Consider the following 16,334-nt stretch of genomic DNA (forward strand, 5'->3'; position numbering starts at 1 on the left):
TACCCTGTTTTCTTGGGCCTTGTTCACTTGTAATTGGCACCAATAAAGCTTCCTCATCCTCTTTGCTTGGAAAAATAAACACTTGTTAAATCTTTATTATATGAATAAACGGGAATCAGAGAGTGCATGAGTTCAAAGTCCCTACTTCCTGACAACCCTGTCACTCCTTTTGCGTGCTAGTATGTGTTACTTAATAGTTAATGAGCAAGAAAAAAAAACCCACAGGGCATTTCCTGTTTTTTTACAGTCTCCTCTCACGGACAAAGAAGTTTGGATTAAGAAAGAAACTTACTTTTAAGATGACTTTTCCTTCGAAGGCAACTGGATTTGCTTGGCCAGGTACCTCAGGGAGAGGGAATGGGTTTTAAGTCGATTTTAGAATCAAATATTGAAATTTGAGTTTAGATCCATTGAAACCTGTGTCTGTGAGGTTGTCCCGCAATGAATGGCTAGCCCTTTGGGCTGATTTGCCTGCAGGGAACCTGGGTGGTGTTGGAGGCAGGGCGGTTAACCTGGTCTTTTGGAGTTTAGTTGAGTTTTTCTGAGTTGTTGTTAAAGGATTTGGAGTCCTAGAGGACACCTTTGTATTTACTATGAGACAAAAAGACTTAGAAAATGCTTTTGGGCTTTACGGAAAAAACTCTGTGCTGAGGGAGAGGTGGGGAGAGGGGAACTGCTTGGTCCATCCAGTCTCTTGAGCCTCTATGAGATACTTGAACAGAAAAATTAAGAAAATCCCTCTCTGTGGGCCAATGTTTATAGAAAGCGCAGTCCAGACCTCGTTGTGTGATAAGGGATCTCGGAGAATCTTAACAACCCCAGTGCAGAGGTGGAGTGAGGCTCTCCTAATGTCCCTTAACCTTTTTCATTCTTCCAGGCTCCAGTTAGTCTTGTGCCTCTAGACAATTCCATACATTATTTGTATATCACTAACAGTACTCAGTGAGCTGCAGGAGTCCACAGGAGATGTAAGAACATTCTAGACCAGGGCATTTGTATACTAGAGTGAGAGATGAATCACACACAGACTGATGGCCTCTGTTCCACCTGTTTGCCTGTTTAATCATCACCACAGTCTCAGGCTTGGAGCAGATGTGAATGCTAATAGTTCAGGTAAGAAAGCATAGTCCAGATGTTCGGGTGATGCTCAGGGGGTAGGTGTGTTGGTCACCCCAAGCCTGTTGACCAGAGTTTGATCCCTGGGACTTATAGACTATTCCAGGAGAGAACTGATATAAAACAAACAAACAAACAAACAAGCAAACAAGTTTACAAAAAGGAAAGCCCACTGCGGAGTGTCAAATAACACATGTAGAAGCAGCCATCCAAAGCGCAAGGCCCTGGGTTCGATCCCCAGCTCCGAAAAAAAGAAAAGAAAAGAAAAAAAAAAAAAAAAGAAGCAGCCATCCAGTACACTGAAGAAAGTTGGTGAAATTCTATGGGTGTAGCTTCTGACATTACTAGAAGACACAGTCTCACAGCAAATGCCTGATCCTCTGGTTCTTTACGTCCCTCCACCCCCTCTTCTAGGATTTCTTTCTTTCTATCTCAAGTGTTTTGCATGCTTGTCTTTATGTATGTCCCATGCACGCCTGTTATTCTATGGGGGCAGAAGGATCCCTTGTAACTGCAGTTACAGATGTGGGTGTTGGGAAATAATCCCAGGCCCAAGCAGGAGCAAGGGGTGCTGAGTTATCTCTACAGCCTCCTCAGCCCAGTGGGTAACTCAGAGCACGTGAGATCCCAGCCATGTGCTTTTATTTTCAAAGAAATTGATAATTAGTTATTTGACTCTGGTTTAGTTCTTTGCCGTCATCCTGTTGGCAAGAACAATATTTCCAGTAGCTAAACTGGATTCCAGTTCTAAGCATATTTTCCGGGTGATTTGTGCATTGGTTTTTTCTTTCTTTTTTTTTTTTTTCCCAGCTGGGGACCGAACCCAGGGCCTTGTGCTTGCTAGGCAAGCGCTCTACCACTGAGCTAAATCCCCAGCCCCTTGTGCATTGGTTTTAGTTGACCAGCACATGGACGACCACTCCACTGACATAATGAAGGGAATTTTATGGTCTTTTCCCGGCTTCCTTCCTCTTTTTGATTTTTTCTACTCTTACTTCAACTCTGACCCAGTCAGTGGAGGATTGATTCTTTCCCCTTTTACGAAAGAAAGATATTCTCTTAGTCACAGTTCTACTACATGAGGAGACATCATGACCACAGCAAATCTAATAAATGAAAGCAGTTGGGGTTGGGGATTTAGCTCAGTGGTAGAGCGCTTGCCTAACAAGCGCAAGGCCCTGGGTTCGGTCCCCAGCTCTGAAAAAAAAAAAAGAAAAAAGAAAAAAGAAAAAAAGAAAAAAAGAAAAAAAGAAAAAAAAGAAAGCAGTTAATTGGGGCTGGCTTACAGTTTCAGTGGTTCAGTCCATTATCATCGAGACAGCGCGCAGGCAGACATGGTGCTGGAGAAATAGCTAAGACTTTTACATCTGATCAGCAGGCAGCAGGAAGAGCGTGGGGCAGTGGACCCTGCCCCCAGACGGAAAATCTGGTAAGGTCGAGTGGATTCAGAAACCCCAGAAAGTCTCATAATTGAGGGTGGTAGGAGTTTAAATCTCCTCCTGATCATGTACCAGTCCTGGGATACATGACTACGACACACCATGGAGAAGACTGTGAGATTCAGTCACGTAAGGGCAGCACCTGAAGCCCCTCCACATGCAGATGAGGCTTCCCTAACATCTCAGACCAAGCCAATAGAAAACCTCTGCCTTTAGACCCCACCCCACCCCAAAATGTTTATAAGACCCTAATCACAAGGAATAAAGTGCGTGAGTTATCTCATCAAAGACTCTGAGAGTGTCTGTCTTATCAAGCTGTAGCACCCTAAGGGAAGAGGATTCCCCCCTGAAGCTTTTGTTGCTGGAAGCTCCTTGAGCCTACTGCAGCCACTTCCTGTTTTGTGGCCCTGACCTAGGCTCCTGGCTGCCTGCTGTGGCCTGCTGCAGCCTCCAAAGAAACCCAGCAGCCTGACTTGTTCCCCCTCCCCCTCAAAGAGCTGCAACTCTTTGGCCACTCCCACTGGGCCAGAGCCCCACAGATCCCCTTGGATAGCACCCAGGTACATGACTGACAGAAGAGAGAGAAGACACAGAGTTTTTGAAACCTCAAAGCCCACATTCGAATCCTGCACTTCCTCCAACAAGGCCATACCTGCTCCCACAAGGCCACACCTCCTGATCCTTTCAAACAGTTCCACTTCCTGATGACTCAGCATTCAAATATATGAGCCTACGTGTGTGTGTGTGTGTGTGTGTGTGTGTGTGTGTGTGTGTGCGCGCGCGCGCACGCGCAGAAGCCGGAGATCATGTCCGGTGTCTTCCTCAATTACTCTCTATCTTTTTGTTCCCGACAGAGTTTTTCACTAACCCTGGCACCACTGGTTAGTGAAACTAGAGGCCAGTGAGCCCATCTCTACCTGCACTCTATGCTAGGGTCAGATTTTTACGTGGGTGCTGGGGATAAGAAATCAGGTCCTCACTCTTCCACAACAAGCACGTCAGCCTGTGAGCGATCTCCCCAGACCCTGAGCAAGTTTTAGATAGTTTGGGTGTCACTCTTCATGTGGAAGAGCAGCGCTGCCCTAGTCACAAGCAACTTCAGCCTTTGTTTTCCTTTTGTTAGTTTCTTAGGATAGCCTTACCTTACAACATTATGATCGTCTTTGGCCTTCCTGTTTGGAAAAGAAATACCTTCTACTGAGATCAAGAAAAGTGGGACGGTTTGACTCACCACAAGTAAGTATTCAATAAGCAGCATCTGTCTAGTTTATTATTATGAGATTATTGATAGTTCATTGATGATATTAAATGGAAAAGCGATTCACGCTTTCGTCTGACGAATTATCTGTGGGCTTCTCAATTAAATATTCTATGTTGTCTTGAGAATTCGTTAAAAACAATATGGCGAGCTTACGAAGAAAGGCAGATGACAGATGGGGTAAGGCTTATGTAAAGAGTGACCAAGTGGGCTAGAGAGATGGCTCAGCGGTTAAGAACACTGACTGCTCTTCCAAAGGTCCTGAGTTCAATTCCCAGCAACCACATGGTGGCTCACGACCATCTGTAATGGGATCTGATGCCCTCTTCTGGTGTGGCTGAAGACAGCTACAGTGTACTCACATAAAATAAATAAATACATCTTTAAAAAAAAAAAGAGTGACCAGATGATACCAGCTTTAACCTGTTCAATCACAGACTTGCATTTAGATTTCAGAAAACTATACCCAATCACTTCAGAGAAATGGCACAGACATGAATGCTTCTGAAGCTCCCAAGTTCTGTTTCCATTTTGATCCCAGTGTTGACCTGTGCTCTCCAATGTAGTACCCACTAGCCACTATGGCCATTTAATTGCAAATTTAAACTTAAAATCGAATTTGACATAAAACCCAATTGCACATGAGAACATAGCATCACATACCTAGGGTCTCAGCCCTTGGGACCTGAAGACGTGGGATCACGAGTCAGCCTGGGATGTATAACAAGGCCCTTAAAGCAAGCAAACAAACAAACAACAGCAACAACAATGAACCCAAGCAAAATTCAGTTACACATTCATTCTTATCGCATATCAAGTGCTCAGTAGCCACCAGCGGCTAATGGCTCTCACAAACCATCCCTGGCTAATCATGTATGGCTAATAGAGCTCACCCTGGGAAATGCAAACAAGAATGTAGACCATTGCACAATGGTCCACCGCGAAGTGCTAATCTAGAGGCAGATATTCTAGGGAAAAAAAGAATAATTAATGAACAGGCTTTCGTGTGTGATCAAAAAGGATCCCAGTCATGGGCACAAATCATGATTAAGAACAACATCTTGCCAGGCATGGTGGTGCATACCTTAAATCGCAGACTTGTAAGGCAGAGGTAGAAGAAGCTCTGTGAGTCAAAGTCAGCCCGGTCCACATACAGAGTTCCAGGGTAGCCAGGGCTACAAGAGAAACCCTGTCCCCTAAACAAACAAACAAACGAATGAACAAACTAACATCTTTAGTTACATGACATCAAAGTCATTAGTTACTACCCATCCACTAGTTACAGCATGGTTAGTCTTGACTGTATCTTACAGCTCCATGGTTAAGTTCTATAGAATTGAGGTAATCCACAGCTAGTAATAAGATTATCTTATACACAGAATATCATAGTATACATATGGTTGCATAGTATCCTTTTTAAACATTAAAACGCGCACACATACACACACGGCTCATACATCTTACTCGTTTTCTTTGAGAAAGGTCCTTCTGTGTGTTTCTGGCTATCCTGGAACTCACTATGTAGACCAGGCTGGCCTCAGCCTGCTAAGTGCTGGTATTAAAGGCATGTGCCGCCACACCAAGCACATCTTTTTTCAATATCACCAAGTTTTTGTTTTTTTTTTTTTGTTTTTTTTTTTTTTTAGGGCTAAGAGAACTTGGTGTCTTCATTTTAAAGTGAGACGATACCTAGCTTCAGAGGCAGTCCACACTAATGGGCAAGAGGCTGCAGGCTTCTCAGAGACTTGCGTGCCTTTTGCCATAAAACGAAAATCTCCAGTAAACACAGACATATCTATCTTCTTAACAAAGATGCAGAAGCCACAGATATGAGTGAGACTCCAGGGGGCAGCAATGGGTCTCCCTCAGAGGACTTGCAGACAAGTGTGGACAGCTGTTCTGCTGTCTTTAGCAGTGGGGATCGCAATGGGGGTTAGGGGGTGGGGCAGGAGTGATCCCTGAGGGTTGGGCTGCCTGAGTATAATTCAGACTGGAGAGGACTTGAATTCTTTGAGAGAGACATCTTCACTCTCCAATCTCCAGTCATGAGGCATGTAAGGGACAAGCCTACAGTACAAAGAGAACTTGTAGTCTGAGAGTGCAAGACAGGGAGAGGGGCCTCTGATGTCACAGACGGTGTGTACTACATACAGTATCTGGGCACAGTTTTGTCTGTATTTGAGAGTTTGGCTCAGAATTAGGCCAACAGGTTCAATGGTAGGGAGTTTGCCTCCAATGCATGAGGTTGTAGGTCAATCCCAAACCAAACCAAATCAAACCCCAGTGTAGATTAAGGCATTGCAGAGGAAGAAACAAAAAAAAAATGGTGTAGCCTCTCTAGAGACTAAGAGAAACAAGAGCTTAGACTGAATACTGTCTAATACTTTGTAGAGATCTTTAAAGCTTGTGAGAGCTAAAACACCTACTCCTTTGAGTTGTGGTAGGAAGACAAGAAGTGAGCATGATAGCCAGCATGCTGACACATTCATGACTTTGTATGCAATGCCAGGCATCAGTTCTCCTTAACAGCTCCCTGGGTTACACAGAGTGTGTTCCCTGGTTGGTTCTCACTGGAAAAGTGCTAGATATTCAGATTTTTGTTAGCCAGGGCGCATCTATGGTTATCTAAAACTGGGACTGGTGGGAATATTGAATCCTTCATGGGGCTCATTAAATGCCACAAAAGAAATATTCTGTCTGCAGAGAGGCAGTCTGCTCCATAGTTGGCAGTTCTAACTGATTCAGAGAGAGTTGACAAAGTTTACAGATGGCAAATTCTATGCTGTTGCATTAACTTTACCTGGGAGAAATGTGAACAGACATCCAGCCACTCACTCCACAAGTCTCTCTAGTTTGTTGAACCAGTGGGCCTGGTGGTCTTACTTGTCAGAGTCCAGATAAGTGGTAACCCAAGGTACCCACATCTCTGCCAAGCCCTGTATCAGCGTGGATGACAATTCCATATATATATATATATATATATATATATATATATGGAATTCATATATATATATGGAATTCATATATATATATATATATATATATATATATATATGAATGGCTGGGAGAGAGACATAGAAAGAGAGTAGCTGGACTCTCAGGTAGGACCTAATGATCCCTTCCCACCCCCCACCACTCCTCCTTCTTTTTTTTTTTTTTTTTCTTTTTTTTCGGAGCTGGGGACCGAACCCAGGGCCTTGCGCTCGCTAGGCAAGCGCTCTACCGCTGAGCTAAATCCCCAACCCCGCCACTCCTCCTTCTAAAGGAGAATGTAGATAAGATGGTAATAGCTCTTATGCTTGGAGGATAGAGCCATTCATTACTTCAAAACCCTTCACTCTCCCTTTTCCTCCTTCCTTCTCTCCCTCCTGCTCCCCATCCTCTTCCTCCTCCTCCTCCCACTCTCCTTCCTCCTTTCTTCTGGTCTCATCATGTAGCCCTGGTTATCCTAGAACTCACAGAGATCTTGGCTGCCTCTGCCTCCTGAGTCTGGGATTAAAGACGGGCGCCACCACACCAGGCACTCACTTGAGGCTCAAATCAGTGGACAAAATTACCCACCTTGCCTCATCACCAAAGCAAAACCATCTTGCTCACGGACTGAAGTTATGGCTGTAGAGTTTAACAGAGCACTTCTTGAGGGCCTGAGCATAAAGCATCCGATATCCCCATGGCTTGAGATGAGCCAGGGGGAGGGAAATATGCAGCTCTGATTCACCGGTGACAGAAATGTTTCTTTCATGTATAGTAAAATAAAGAAATGAACTAATAAACAAATATGTACTCCATCTCTTCAGTGAACTTTATAAAGGAAAACAGCCAAGCCCTTATTCAGAGGATGGGCATAGTGGTTATAAAGCAAATCTGTGATGACCTATTTGCATTGAACGTTCTCAACGGGGAAGAAGTTGCCATCATTTGCAGTCATCGGGTGGAGCAGGACGCTGCACGAGACATCGTCCATATGATTTTGAAGAAGGGCTCAGCGGCCTGCAACCTCTTTCTTAAGAGTCTTGAAAACTGGAACTATCCTGTGTATCAGGACTTAACTGGACACAGTAGGTATTGCCTTGCTCACCCACCAAAAGGAATAAACGGTTAAGAACACCCACAGTCCCTGCCGGAGAACTTGTCCTCCACTCTGTGTTGCTGGCCAGGGTCTTGGAGTCATTCTCAGTAGACACTTGACAGCGAAACCATATAAATATAACCTCAGAGCTGGGCAAGAAACGAGGAAATATAGTCTCACTTAAAATACAACCAGAATGCTAGGTGTGGTGGCATGGATTACCACAGGAGCTTTGGGGAGGTGGAGACAAGTGGATGGGGAGATTGAAACCCATATATATATTGACAGGATATATATCAAGACTCTGTTTAAAAATGAGTTTAACCGGAATGCAGATACACCAAGCTAACCATCTTCAGCCGGTCATCTTCTGGTGAATGGCCCAGTCAACTACCCACGTCATGGTACCATGGAAAGCTAATCCCTCTACTTTCCACACACAGGCATTCCCTCCTCATTAAGCTATACCTCAGACTCCTCCTTTTACTTATCTTAAATGAATAGATCGCATAGTTGGCTGAAATTTACCCCTTCCCACATTCTCAGCCAAATCTTTCACTTTCTTTAACTAAATGGAAGTTTAACTTTATTTAACTAAAATGAAGGCTTCTCTTGTTCCCAGTTTGTCATGATGGCAAGAAAAAGGAAAGAAAAGGTTAAAAAAAAGAAAAAAGAAAGAAAAAGAAGGAACAAGGGGAGGGTGCCCGGCAATCAGTGGGCTTTTGGAGCCCCTCGGGGTAGCTTAGAACTAGGGAAAGAAGTCAGTGACTCCCCCAGCTGATTCTTGGCATCTCTGCCATTCATCTCCCAAGCCTTGGGCTTCGAGATGCAAATCATGCCCTCTATAACATCATATTTTCTCTAACAGGTCTTTTTCATCAGAACTTGGAAGAAGACTTGGATGTTCTGGCCCAGAGTCTAAAAGACTTATACAACAGCCCTGTTTTTAAGAACTTCTTTCCTCTGGGTGAGGATATCGACATCATTTTCAATCTGCAGATCACCTTCACAGAACCTGTCTTGTGGAGGAAGGACCATCGTCATCACCGAGTAGAGCAGATGACCCTGGGCAGCCTGCTGGAGGCTCTGAAGAGTCCCTGCCTCATTGAAGGGGAGTCTGGCAAAGGGAAGTCCACCCTGCTGCAAAAAATTGCCATGCTCTGGGCCTCTGGGATGTGCCCAGCTCTGAACCAGTTCAAATTGGTCTTCTTCATCCGCCTGAGCAGTGCTAGGGGTGGCCTGTTTGAAACATTGTATGATCAGCTCGTGAACATACCTGACTCCATCAGCAAACCAACCTTCAGGGCTCTGCTGCTGAAGTTACACAAGAAAGTCCTCTTTCTCCTCGATGCTTACAATGAATTCCATCCCCAGAACTGCCCAGAAATCGAGGCCCTGGTAAAGGAAAACCATCGTTTCAAGAACATGGTCATTGTCACCACCACCACGGAGTGCCTGAGGCACATCAGACACGTTGGCGCCCTGACTGTGGAGGTGGGAGATATGACCGAAGACAGCGCCCGAGTTCTCATCCGGGAAGTGCTGATAAATGAACTGGCTGAAGGCTTGTTGTTCCAGATGCAGGAGTCCAGGTGCTTGAGAAATCTGATGAGGACCCCTCTCTTCGTGGTGATAACCTGTGCCATCCAGATGGGCAGTGAGGAATTCCAAGCTCACACTCAAACCATGCTCTTCCAAACCTTCTACGACCTCCTGATACAGAAAAACAGGCGCAGACACAGTGGAGGAACTTCAGGTGATTTTGTCAGGAGCCTAGACTACTGTGGAGACCTGGCCCTGGAAGGTGTGTTCTCCCACAAGTTTGATTTCGAACTTGAGGATGTGTGCAGCATGAATGAGGACGTCCTGGTGAGGACGGGGCTCCTCTGTAAGTACACGGCTCAGAGGCTGAGGCCCACGTATAAATTCTTTCATAAATCCTTTCAGGAGTACACAGCAGGTCGGAGACTCAGCAGTTTGTTGAAGTCCAGAGAGCCAGAGGAGGTGAGCAAGGGGAATAGCTACTTGAAGAAAATGGTTTCCATCTCCGACATCACATCCCTGTATGGTAATCTGCTCCTGTACACTTGTGGGTCATCCACAGAAGCAACCAGGGCCATCATGAGGCACCTTGCAATGGTATGTGAGCATGGCAGCCTACAAGGACTTTCTGTCACCAAGCGGCCTCTTTGGAGACAGGAGTCAATACAAAACCTGAGAAACACCACTGAGCAAGATGTTCTGAAAGCCATCAACGTAAATTCCTTTGTAGAGTGTGGTATCAATTTATTCTCGGAGAGTATATCTAAATCAGAGCTGAGCCAAGAATTTGAAGCTTTCTTCCAAGGGAAAAGTTTATACATCAACTCCGAGAACATCCCTGATTACTTATTCGACTTCTTTAAATACTTGCCTAATTGTGTAAGCGCACTGGACTTCGTCAAGCTGGATTTCTATGGAAGAGCGACAGTGTCCCAGGACAAGACGGGAGAGAACAGCTCTGGAGTCCACACGGAAGGGCCCTCGACCTACATTCCCAGTAGGGCTGTGTCTTTGTTCTTCAATTGGATGCAGAAATTCAAGACTCTAGAGGTCACACTCCGAGATATTAGCAAGTTGAATAAACAAGATATCAAATACCTGGGGAAGATATTCAGCTCCGCCAGCAACCTCAAGTTGTACATCAAGAGGTGCGCAGCCGTGGCCGGAAGGCTCAGCTCAGTCCTCAGAACCTGCAAGAACATCCACTCCCTCATGGTGGAAGCTAGTCCCCTCACCACGGAGGATGAGCAGTACATCACGTCTGTGACAGACCTCCAGAACTTAAGCATTCACGACCTCCACACTCAACGGCTGCCAGGTACGGGCACATCTGAAGAACGTAGCCAGCCAAGACTGGCTGGTACCTACCGTGCAAGTGCTCGCTGGCACTGAGGCTTCTGGTACCGTTCCTAGCGCACTTTACTTCCTGGGTACAACACAGAGCTTGACTTACCCTCACCGTACTTCCTCTGTCCTTCATCCTCTCAGCTGCTTTGCCTCTCTGTGGTTCCTGCCCCTGATAGATCTCTGAATTTACTTGGTTTTTTTTTTTTTTAATCTCTTCTCCCTTCCCTCCCCTCCCCTCTCCTCTCTCTTCTGTTCTTTCTTCTCCCTTTCACCCAACTCCCATCTCCTTCTCTCCTCTCCTCTTCCCCAGTTCCTCTTTCAATACAGGGTCTCACATGTATCCCAGGCTGGCCTCACACCCAAGGCGATCCTCCTGCTTCAGCCTCCCAAGCCGTGGGCCTGTAGTCATGGGCACCACATCTGGTTATCTTTTAGCTTTCTCTTTAATTCCATTGTATTTGAACAACATGCTTACAGCTGAGTACAATACCCATTTTCTAAATGAATCTTTTTGTGCTAATTTATTTTTATTTTAAATGTATCAGTGTTTGCCTGCATGTATGTCTGTGTAAAGTTGTCAGGTAGCTATTAGCTGCTTCGTGGGTGCTGGGAATTTGAACCTGGGTCCTCTGGAAGGGAAATCAGTGCCCTTAACCTGCTGAGCCATCTCTCCAACCCCTAAATACCCATTTTTGACAAAATAACCATGGGAGGGTTTCTGCACTTATGACGTCGCTTTAGCTGGAAAATAAACTGTGAAGAGACAAGAAAGAGAACTTGGGACCGTTCCACTGGTGCAGGCACTGGGTAACGACATCCAGGGACTGACCCTGTGTTTCATTTTCCTCACACATTTAAGCATAGTAGAACTTGTACTATGGCCTTTACAATGTGAATAATTCTATTGGCTGATAATCAGACCTCAGGGTTAGGTCCTAGAGAAGGATCCATGACAAGTACAAAGGTAGATTCTATTGGTCTCTTTCTTACACACAGCCTCTTTCATAGGATTGTGTTCTATTCACTTGAGTCAAAGCTCAGAATTAGGGCCTAAATAATGCTCAGGATATGGGGATTCTGGAAGGCTAGCTCGCAGAATAGCAGAAACATCGTCAGGTTGATTGAACACTCTGGCACTCCAGGTGACCAGGCCTCATTCATTTCTTTCCATGGAAGAGAATAGGCCCATGTGACAGACTATTATGGTTTCTCCACTGCGTGTTCTAAGGTATGTTTCCCACAAATACCCACTTTTGCGTGAACATCATGAGCACTTCTTGCACTTTGTGATGACAAAAATCTGATTGGTAATAGGAAGGATGGTGACGGGAACCAATGACAGACTCGGGAATTGAAGGCATGCTGATCTGATTTCCTTTGGCAGGTGGTCTGGCTGACAGCTTGGGTAATCTGAAGAACCTCCTGAAGCTCATCCTGGATGACATTAGGCTGAACGAGGAAGATGCTAAAAGCCTAGGTCAGATTTTTGTTTCTTTAATGTTCTTATTATGGTAGGTTTGCTGATAAGAATGGATGGCTTAAGATATTTTTGGCTGCACCTATAGACAGCAAGATCCTTATGTGTATGGGGGCAGGGCATGTACATGGCATGGTCCAGATGGGGAGGGTTGGTGGTTTGAATAAGAATGACTACCATGGCTCATATATTTGAATGCTTAAAGATGAGGAGCTCTTCAAAAGGATTAGAAGGATCAGGAGGTATGGCTTTGTTGGAGGAAGTGTGTCATTGTGGGTGGGTTTTGAGGTTTCAAAAGTCCTTGCCAGGCTGCTCTCTTCTTGCTACCTGTGGATCCGAACGTAGAAATCTCAGCTACTCTAGCACCATGTCTAACTGTGTGCTCCCTGCTGCACAGAGATAATGGACTAAACCTCTCAATTGTAAGCCAACCCCAATGAAAGGCTTTCCTTTCTAAGAGTTGTCTTGGTCATGGCGTCTCTTCAGAGCAATAGGACAACGTCTAAGACAGGAGGCCATAGGTAGCTAACCTTGCCTTCCACCTTGTTTGAGGCAGGGTCTTTTTGTTTTCTCTTGCTGTACTCTGTACTGTGGCTTGATGGCCCACAGGCTCCTGGGATTCCCTTGTCTCTATCTTCCATTCATTGTAGAAACACCAGGATTAGAGTACAAGCTAGGGCTGGAGAGATGGCTCAGCAGTTAAGAGCACCCGACTGCTCTTCCAGAGGTCATGAGTTCAATTCCCAGCAACCACATGGTGGCTCACAACCATCTGTAAAGAGATCCGATGCCCTCTTCTGGTGTGTCTGAAGACAGCTACAGTGTACTTATATATAATAAATAAATAAATCTTTAGAGTGCAAGCTAGATGCTTAACTTTGACTTTACGTGAATTCTGAGGATTTGAACTTAGGTCTTTGTGCATGTGCTGTGTGTACTCACTGAACTGTCTCCCAGGCCCCAGCAATCTGTTTCATGAGCCTGTGAACACCTTGGTTTCTTGGGACATTCTCCCTCTCCCAGGACAAGTCTTCTACAAACTTCTGCTTGAGCTTTAGCCCATTGATGTGTGACTTTTTTGTTTGTTTGTTTGTTTGTTTGTTTGTTTTTTAGAGAGAGAGAAAGTCATCATGCATCTCATTTCCCTTTCCCTGGCTGGTTTGAAAGTTCAGAGTTTGTTTCGTTGGCAAAACTTTAAAAGGGGAACAAGATGCAGGGTTATGTGAGCCGGGTCACAGGCAGAACTCTGTTGTGGCCACAGAGCCCGGAGCTTTGGAAACAGGGTGGACTGAGTGGAAGCTAGTTTTCTGCAATGCCTCAACTTCTCTTTCCTCTTCTTCCTCTCAGTTCCAACCTTTTCACTTTCTCTTCCCCCTGAGGCCTCCCTAGCCTGCTTCTCTCTTTCTCTTTCTGTTCAGTGTTGTTTATCAGTTCACTTCCATCCCAAATAAACTACACACACACACACACACACACACACACACACACACACACACACACACACTCACTGCATACCTATGTGTGTCCTTTCAGAGCCAGAAAGGGCTGGGGCACATCTACTCCAATGCATTCATTTTACAGAAAGTCACTGGTTCTTAGAATGGTTTGATTTGGCCAAGATATCAGGAGTACCCTTCAGGATAATGTGCTTTTGTTATTAAGAATCTAAATGTAGCCTGATAAACGCTTGTCTTGTCTGCTCCCAGGAGGTAGAAGTGGAAGGATCAGAGGTTTGGGGATAGCCTTGGTTATAGAGTCAGTTCTAGGCAAACCTGGGCTAAATAAGAACTCCTCTCAAAACAAAAAGGAAGATAAAACCTGCCAGGCCTGCTTAGTGACACATGCATTTACTCCCAGCTCTCAGAGGCAAAGGCAGATGGATCTCTGTAAGTTCAAGGCTATCCTAGGTAGAACAGTTTTAAATTGATCCTTACAATCAAGGTAAAAGGACACATACCCCTCCATGGGTTCCCCTAACTGACAATAAAAGTTGGGCCTGTGAGTCTACCAGAGATCTCCATTCCCAAGTGGGGAGACCACTGCATGCAGGAGATTCATCTGAAAAAACTCTCTTTGCTTTTGCATAGTATTTGAGTCTGAGATCCTCCTTGAGCGATTCTTGGACCCCAACAGTAAGACCCAGTCTTAAAACAAAACAAAACAAAACACATCCAACCCCCCCCCAAAAAAAAAACCGAGAGCCCATGAGATGCCTTAGAAGATAAAGGCACTCGTTGCCACGCCCGAGTTCAATTTCCAGGTCCTACATGGTAGTAGAGAATTGCCTCCTGCAAGTTGTCCTGGGTCCTTATCTGGTGCCCTGGCATACGTGCTCCCACACATAAATAAATAGGTTGAAATGTTTCTAAATAAAAATAAAATAAAAAAATAAGGAGTCAAATTTGAAAGTGAAAAAACCCAGTATGATGATGCCAGTAAGAGTTACTGTGTAGTAAAGAGTTCTGTACACTAACTAGGTCAGCAATTGCACTGCGTAGTTTTCACACTTTATCTCACCCAAATCTCAAGATAGCCCTAGTGTGTAGGACTAATGGCCCCCTAAAGCCACAGCTGAAAAGTTGAATCACTTGTCCAAGTTTATACAGCCGTGGAACAGTGAATGTAGAGCTCTGAACGGCCACAAAGCTTTCATATCCACCTCAGGAGGATCCACATCTGAGAGCATTCCCTGAAGGCCTACTGTGTCATACATACTGAATGCCTCATGTACGTTACCTGCAATTTCTCTTGAGCTCTGAAACATGGGCATTGATAAAGCCCTGGTTTGAGGGATGCAGATTCAGTGGTAGAGCTCTTTTTAGGTCCCCAAAAGTCACTTTGTGTTTTTCACATGTGTGCTGCTGACTCAGGATGTATAGTGATGATTTAAGCTTCACCTACTCTGTCCTAATCTCTACATCAACCCCAGGGCTAAGAACGAAGGGCACTGTTGCGTTCGATTGTACTGCTGGTGGACAGGGACACTGACACCGACTAAACGTATACCCTGGGTATAGTGATCACTGAACCAATGTCACGAAGTTCAAAGGAGGGTCCCGGAGGCTGAGCAGGTGCACTAGCCCTCCACAGTGCGGCAGTCCCTCTGAACTCAGCCTCTTGAGGGAAGTAAAGACCATGAGGCATTAGAAAAAATTAGCTCTTCTGGTCTTTGTAGCAGGAATGTATGGAGAGAAGACGTCTGGAATCTAGACGCAGGGTAGAAGCTGTTGGAGGCTCATGAATTTAGTGTCAGCCTGGGCTGAGTAGCAAGGGTCTCCTTCCCCAGAAAGCAAAGAAATGCATCAGGATTTTTTTTTTTTTTTTTAAGAAAAAAGAGCATGGGGTTGGGGATTTAGCTCAGTAGTTGAGCGCTTGCCTAGCAAGCGCAAGGCCCTGGGTTCAGTCCTCAGCTCCGAAAAAAAGAAAAAAGAAAAAAGGACATGAAAGAGTTCCTACACAGTTGTCGTCTTCCTTGAGTCCCAGCAGTCTGTATTTAACCAGATAAACTCTGCCTGTAGCGGAAGGCCTGCGAAACCTGAAGAAGATGCGTTTACTTCATTTGACTCGTTTGTCTGACATGGGGGAGGGGATGGACTACATAGTCAAGTCTCTCTCGGAAGAACCCTGTGATCTACAAGAGATGAAGTTGGTGGACTGCTGTCTGACCGCAAATTCTCTGAAAATTCTAGGTAACCGCTGTAACCCTCGCCTTCACTCTCTGCATGCCCAACAGGATACCTGACATTTTTACACTAATGTATACAATATCCGATGTGGAACATTAACTTTAAGAGAAACTGAAAAAGATAATTCAATACATGTGTTATCTGACCTAGCCCCACCTCCACTCTCTCATTTACCCAGAGACAGGGTTTCTCTATGTTTATCTGGCTGTCCTACTCAGTCTGTAGACCAGGCTGGCCTCAAACGCAGAGATCTACCTGCCTCTGCCTCCCAAGTGCTGGGCTCAACCTAGCCCATTTTTTAATGAGCTTTGTCTGAACCAGACTTAAATTATTAATGGCAATGAAAGAGTGTTACATAATAGTTGAAGCTATTATAACAAGAGAAAATGCAAAGTAAGAA

At 45.0% G+C, this 16,334-nt stretch overlaps 1 protein-coding gene across 6 annotated transcripts in view; it reads left to right on the top strand.

Moving 5' to 3' along the window:
- The first annotated feature begins 205 nt into the window (after positions 1-205).
- Positions 206-16,334, top strand: part of Nlrc4 (NLR family, CARD domain containing 4) — a 28,126-nt gene continuing 11,997 nt past the window's right edge. For 5 of the 6 annotated variants that reach the window (XR_592891.2, XR_010052054.1, XM_008764491.4 and 2 more), the window contains exons 1-6: positions 206-339; positions 3,679-3,791; positions 7,611-7,871; positions 8,751-10,742; positions 12,156-12,248; positions 15,767-15,937. Coding sequence is in view for 4 of the 6 variants with exons in the window: in XM_008764491.4 (XP_008762713.1) it covers position 3,791; positions 7,611-7,871; positions 8,751-10,742; positions 12,156-12,248; positions 15,767-15,937 (2,518 nt within the window). In the remaining 2 variants the exon portion in view is untranslated. Of the gene's footprint in view, positions 340-3,678; positions 3,792-7,610; positions 7,872-8,750; positions 10,743-12,155; positions 12,249-15,766; positions 15,938-16,334 lie in introns of those variants that run through there. The other variant, NM_001309432.1, reaches the window with a different exon arrangement.

Source organism: Rattus norvegicus, chromosome 6 (genome assembly GCF_036323735.1).
Source record: "Rattus norvegicus strain BN/NHsdMcwi chromosome 6, GRCr8, whole genome shotgun sequence".
NCBI lineage: Eukaryota > Metazoa > Chordata > Mammalia > Rodentia > Muridae > Rattus > Rattus norvegicus.